Below are 6,922 nucleotides of genomic sequence, written 5' to 3'. Positions count from 1 at the left end.
TTGACAAGAGGCTCGAACCTGTAACCTGAGATACTCTATCCTTGCACCGAACCATTGGATATTGACAATGTGAAAGACATTTCAGCTTTGAATGACCAAATAAGTAAAACAAATAGAATATAGTCCTAATGAAACAATGTTGCGTGCAATTAGCTTGAAAATTAAGACACCAAGCACTACAACCAAAATATTTGTTCTTGCGAAGAAGTTTGATGAAAAAAAAAAAACACTAAAAAGATCTTCAAACATATATGATTCAAAGATGTTTTTGATATGTAGTGTCCTATTGTTATGTAAATGAGAAAGAAAATAAAATTAATAGCTCTTGAGGAAATTGTATAAAGAATTCTTACTAATTATTTATCACACGATTTTCGTCATCTAAGATTTTGTTGCCTTTGGTGTTGTTGCATTCCTGGTATGTTCCGCAACAAACGGCCAAACAAGGCTTTCAATGTAAAGCTTTGCGTCAACAAGGTGACCACAATTGGAAACCTTTGGAAATCTCATTGAGTCATCATTTGGGTTGTAAATTACGAAAATTGATCCAATCTTAAACAAAATTTCACCTTCACTTGACAAGCAAAAGTGAGGACCAAATAAATTATACCCCACATACTTGATGTTAAACATTTTTGTCCAAGACTCTTTAACCCCATACTTCTTCATAACCCACACATCTACACGAATCATTAGAGGATGACAAATCATACAAAGGTCATTTCCTAATACACCAAGGTACGGGGTAAAATCAAAATTTCCTTCTCTGTAGCAAGGGTTCTCCATTTCTTCCCATCTCCCATCAGCCAAGTCAACCACAAGGATGACACAATCATTATAATAACCAGAAAACTTATTAGTAATAGCCCAATGAAGCTTCCCATTTACAAGCATACCTGAGTTATTGAACGGCATGCCAATGTGTAAATCATCCAAATGTTTCCAAGAATTATTATTCAGACTATAAATTTTCCCCACATTATAACATGAATTGTCATCACCCACATTTAGGGTGATATCCACTACCTTATAATCATCGTGAAGCTCATCGTATCCAAAACCGTACATGTAAAAGGAACCAGTTCTAGAACTAGGCATTTTCTTGAGCTTCCGGATTGATGGATTCCAGAGAAACAAGTCTTTTTGCTCAATGGCAACGCAAACAACCCCATTGATGGAACCCACAACCTTAATAGATTCATAGGATTTTTTGGGAGGATAATCCAAGTCAATTGCCCTAGTAACATGGTCATAAAGTAAAGAGTCAAGGGAACAGTCCTTAAGATTGTTTTCAGGTGGATCAAACCCCAAAATAAGGCTATGAAAGGCCTTGTTATTAGCAGATATATTGAGATGGGAGTTGACAAATTTACGGCTAGAGATTAAACCAAGCCAGGATTTTGATACAGACCTAAATCTCAAGAGAGGTTTCACCGGAAGCCTTAAGAGGATTTCAGTGATGAGCTCTATTGGTAGAACAACCGTTGTAAAGGTCGGATCATGAATTGAAGAAGCAGAAAATGGAGCACTAACGTGCTTGATCCTCTTTTGGTGTCGATGAGAGGCTTGAAATTCCATTGTGTTGCAAAAAATTTAGAAGACAGATGTTTTTGATGTTTTTATATGTTACTATGCTTTGAAAATATTTTCTAGTTCTAACATCTCCAATAGATTCTTATCAAATAAATGGTCATTTACTTTTTGGAAAAATATTTGACCTATTCCTTAAGTGTAATTTCATCAATTTTTGTCCTTTTAAATTTGCCAAAAATTAACATGAATTTAAGTTGTTGCGGGAACTTCAGGCCCAAAAGAATCTCTTAAATATTACATTCCAAAATTATTCAAAGAAATATAGGAGTAGATTAGAAGGATTCATCCTTAAACTTTAGTTCACTATGGTTTTTGTCCATATAACTTAATTTATACAAAGATTTGGTAATGATAGTGGATTTGGACTGGGAATTAGCTTTTATTTTTACTTTTATATAAAACAGTAATAAAGCGAAAAACGTAAGCAAGCCGATGAAATAATTATTTACGAATTTGTTGGATAAAATATATTCTAAAGCACCTTGTTGGTTGCAGCCTAAAATGACCTGAGAAAAGAAGCTTTTTTGTTGTACTAAGTTTTCTACCTCTGTCATAGCTACTTTATGATAAATCAAATTAGTCATAAGAACTTAATTGTCATACCTCAAGCCTATACCCTCGGTGTGACTGACACTTGGAAACTATTATTGGTCAAGCGAACCCTTGGCCTAACTTGCTACAATACGGAAGACTAAACAATTATGCGGAAGATTTAAAAGTTATAAACATTCACATATGAACATGCTTTATGAAATATCTAAATTATAAGTATGAATCATCACAATAATAATGTTTAAAACATCTCAAGATCAATACGTAACTGACTCACTAACTTGTCTATGAAGCCTCTACTGAACTAAGTTAGGTATTGGGATAAGACCCACAGGCACATGAATAATAAACTAGAATGTCTACTGAATAATGAAATAAGTAACTGAATTGGAGCCCTTTGAAAGCCATGAGGCCTCACCAAAAGCTGATTGAGAGGATCCCAACGAAGCACATGTTGTCGATCTTGAATACATGTATCTACATCATTAAAAGATATAGCACAAAATTGCATCAGTACATGGAATATACTATATATAAAATAGCTGAATGAAACATTAGTTAGCGTGAACATACATAACTGAAAAACAACTCGGAGAAAGATTGAAAATTGGATAACTGTAAAGTAAAACATGCAAATGTATTGAAAACAATAACACTTTACAACTTAGATATATGCAATAATATCAAATGTTAAAATATTATACTTTAATTTTCTTGGGGAGTTTATGTAACATCTCGCAATTTGAAATAGCTAAGAAGAAGCTTAGAACTGGAAATAGTCATTTTTGGGAATAAAGAAAAATCTGGAAAATTGTTTAAGTTAGGAAAAGTGGGTTTTTGGTCAACTTCAAACGGCCATACCTCCCAGCTCAGGATGAGTTAGGTGTACTTCTAAATATGGTTGGAAATCTCTTGGAACGATCTTTCCAACACCGTCAAGTTTGTGCGATTCCGAGTTTGTATGAGTAAGTTAGGACCTTTGGATGTTGGGGTTGTTGGAATAAGGAAAGTCAAAAACCAGATTTTTTTAAGGGTAGTTTGGTCTTTTCCTTACCCAACTTAATTAATTTGGTTTTTGTAACATTTTTAGGGTCTAAACTGATAGGATTCAATTTACGCTTTTGAAAAATAGAGTTAAGGTTTTTGGAGAAGGAACGCAAGAGAAAAGAGAAGAGGAAAAAGCAAGATTTGTCGTCTTCGTAAGGAATTGATTGCGGATTTCTTCAAAGATTTGATCCTACAAGGTATGTGAGTCTCTCATAGCATAGGGTTCATTCACCCACGCGCCAAACATGTTATTTCAGCGTGAATTCGTCCTAAAAGAGTTTGAAAGTTGATGTTTTGATGTGTATTCTTGAAATTGATATTGTTCTTGAGTTGGGCTGAAATTGAAGGGTTTCTAAGATCGTCCCGTCCAGTTATTTAGTGAGTTGAGTTAGGTTCCTAGGTACATTTTCTGGGTATCTATATATAACAAGAATTAGGGAAAAAGATCTGAATTTGGGTGAGATGGGGCTCGAAAATGAAGAAGAAATTTCATTGGACGAATCTGGGTAGTGGTGGCGCGTCGTGGAGCTGGTCCCCAAAACTGGGAAAATTCGCTTCACATCGCGGAATTATCACGGAGCGTTCTGCCTCAAAAGTCATTTTCGAAACTAAATTTTGAATGTCTCTCCACGTCGCGGACCCACCCTCAAATATTGATATTTTGGTATTTTCTCATGTTTAGCTATCTAAATTCATTCCTCAACATCATGAGATCTTTCCTATCACAAATCACGATCTTTGAATCCATAAATTCAATTCAAGGAAAGTTAAGAGTCAAGTCAAGAGAAATCAAGAGTCAAGTTAAGAGAAGTTCATAAAGTTTTCCAAAAGTCTTTCGCAAACGTTTTAACTTTGTTCTAAGACTTAAGTTTCAAGTTAAGCAAAGAGTAAAGAGTTGAGTTCATTTCTCAAAAAGCTATAAGGGAACTAAGTATTCCCAAAGAGTTTATAACTGTTTTTTTTTCATTTGAGCAAGAAAAGGGAACACCGATTCCAAGAGAACTTTTAAGCTAAGTTTTGAGTAATTATCTCAAACCAAAGAAAGAAGTTTGTTTTAAAAACATATGAGCTAAGAATATTTTGTGAGTAGTATTGAGCACCGATTTGGGGATTGGAGTTCATATTTACTCAAGTTTCCATAAACCATGTAGCCATCATGGGTAGTAAAGGATCATACTTTTTAGATGACTCCTTAAGATGCTTTTAGCATAGACTAGTGGATCCACTTAGTGAGTTAGGTTCTATACCCCCGGCAAGGTATAGGACGGTCCTTGGCAGCGTGACGTAAAACATTGTACCATCACTTAGGCTCATAGTGGTGGTTGTCGGTTAGAGAATATTACTTTGTTATATGAATAAAGTTGAGTTTATTATTGCATTTTCTTTAACGAAATAAGTTGCTTTTTACTGTTTTATAAAGCTTTTCATATATTGCATAGTTTCATTGCTTTATTATGAGTTGAGTTATTCATGAGTTGAGAAGAGCAAAGGTAAGTGTTTCCTTCAGAATCTTTTCAAGCCTATGTTATGTTTAGCATTCCAAATCGCATACTCATACATTCAATGTATTGATGCTAGTTGGCCTGCATCTTATTATGATGCAGACGCAAGTAATCAGGATCAGCATCCAGCTCCGCGTTGATCCAGTTGAGCACTCCAGAGTCAGTTGGTGAGCCTCTTTGCATTCTTGAGTACTTTTTTTTATTGCTTTCAGTTTTATTATCAGTTAATTAGGATGTTTTGGGGTTTGTCCCAATTTCCAGCTCAGTTGTCTTAGAGGCTTCATAGATAGTTAGAAAATTAGTTATCATCTGTTAGTGCACCTGCACCCGAAAACAAAGGTGAGTATAATGGCTAGAATTCGCAGAACTTCAGAGCTAGACCTACACAGTCGCAGGGTAGTGTGGTACAAGGAGGTAACTGGCTCCTGCATGTGCTAGGTGTGGTATAACCCACCAAGGTAAGTGTCGTGATGGATAAGACAGGTTGTTTCAACTGTGGACAAGAGGGTCACTTCATGAAAGAGTTCCCAAAGAACAGGCAAAGTAGTTGAAATCAGGGCAATAGGGCCCAATCTTCATCGGTTGCTCCACCAGACAGGGCTGCACCTAGAGGAGCTACTTTCGGTACCGGTGGAGGAGCAAATCGTCTTTATGCAATCACTAATCCTCAAGGTCAAGAGAACTCTCCAAATGTTGTCACTGGTATGATCAAAGTCTTTGCTTTTAATGTATATACTTTTCTAGACCCAGGAGCAAGTTTATCTTTTGTAACCCCTTATGTTGCAAATAAGTTTGATGCTCTTCCTGAAAAACTTTGTGAACCCTTTTGTGTTTCTAAACCTATTGGGAAGTCTTTTCTAGCTGAGCGAGTTTATCGTGATTGTCCTATCTCCGTCAATCACAAAGACACCATGGCTGATTTAATTGAGTTACACATGGTAGATTTTGACGTCATTCTAGGTATGGACTGGCTTCATGCCTGTTATGCGTCAATAGATTGTAGAACTTGAGTTGTCAAGTTTCAGTTTTCAAATGAGTCAGTCTTAGAGTGGAAAAGTAGTTCAGCAGTGCCTAAGGATCGTTTCATTTCATACCTTAAGGCAAATAAGTTGGTTTCCAAGGGTTGTATCTATCACTTAGTCCGAGTAAATGACTCAAGTGTTGAGATACCTCTTATTCAGTCAGTTTCAGTAGTAAAAGAGTTCCCAGAAATCTTTCCAAATAATCTACATGGAGTCCCTCCTAAGAGAGAAATAGACTTCGGCATAGATGTTCTTCCAGATATTCGTCCTATCTCTATTTTGCCATATAGAATTGCACCAGCAGAGTTGAAAGAACTTAAAGAACAGTTAAAGGATCTCTTAGATAAGGGTTTCATTCGACCAAGTATCTCACCTTGGGGAGCTCCGGTCTTATTTGTGAGAAAGAAATATGGTTCCCTTAGGATGTGTATTGATTACCGTCAGTTGAATAAGGTTACCAACAAGAACAAGTATCCTCTTCCTAGAATTGATGATCTTTTGGATCAGCTCCAGGGTGCCACCTATTTTTCGAAAATAGACCTCAGATCTGGCTAACATCAGTTAAGAGTAAGGGAATGTGATATTCCAAAGATAGCTTTCAGAACCCGTTATGATCATTATGAGTTTTTGGTCATGTCTTTTGGTTTGACCAATGCGCCTGCAACATTCATGGACCTTATGAATAGAGTATTCAAACCTTATTTAGATATGTTTGTTATCGTCTTTATTGATGACATACTAATCTATTCAAGGAATGAAGAAGATCGTGCAAGTCATCTCAGAATAGTTCTTCAGACATTGAAAGATAGAGAGTTGTATGCCAAGTTCTCTAAGTGTGAGTTCTGGCTTAAGTCTGTGGACTTCTTACGCCATAATATGTCTGGAAAGGGAATTAAAGTTGATACTCAGAAAATTGAGGCAATGTAGAATTGGCCCAGACCCACATCTCCAACTGATACTAGGAGTTTCTTGGGTTTGGCCAGCTATTATAGAAGGTTTGTAGAGGGGTTCTCATCCATTTCGTCTCCTTTGACCAAATTGACTCAGAAGACAATTAAGTTTCAATAGTCTGAAGCTTGTGAGAAAAACTTTCAGGAATTGAAAAAGAGGTTGACTACTGCCCCAGTTTTGACCATACCAGAAGGTATTCAAGGTTTTGTGGTGTGTTGTGATGCATCTAGAGTTGGTTTGGTTGTGTCTTAATGC

At 36.3% G+C, this 6,922-nt stretch overlaps 1 protein-coding gene across 1 annotated transcript; it reads right to left on the bottom strand.

Moving 5' to 3' along the window:
• Positions 1 to 381: 381 nt before the first annotated feature.
• On the bottom strand, positions 382 to 1,578 carry LOC125861560 (F-box/kelch-repeat protein At3g23880-like). The gene has a single exon (XM_049541425.1). It carries the CDS (start codon positions 1,576 to 1,578, stop codon positions 382 to 384), a length of 1,197 nt encoding a protein of 398 aa, XP_049397382.1.
• Positions 1,579 to 6,922: the final 5,344 nt, after the last annotated feature.

The sequence above is a fragment of the Solanum stenotomum genome, chromosome 4 (assembly GCF_019186545.1).
Source record: "Solanum stenotomum isolate F172 chromosome 4, ASM1918654v1, whole genome shotgun sequence".
NCBI lineage: Eukaryota > Viridiplantae > Streptophyta > Magnoliopsida > Solanales > Solanaceae > Solanum > Solanum stenotomum.
The sequence above is the reverse complement of the archived record's forward strand: the minus strand, read 5'-3'. Positions and strand labels throughout refer to the sequence as shown.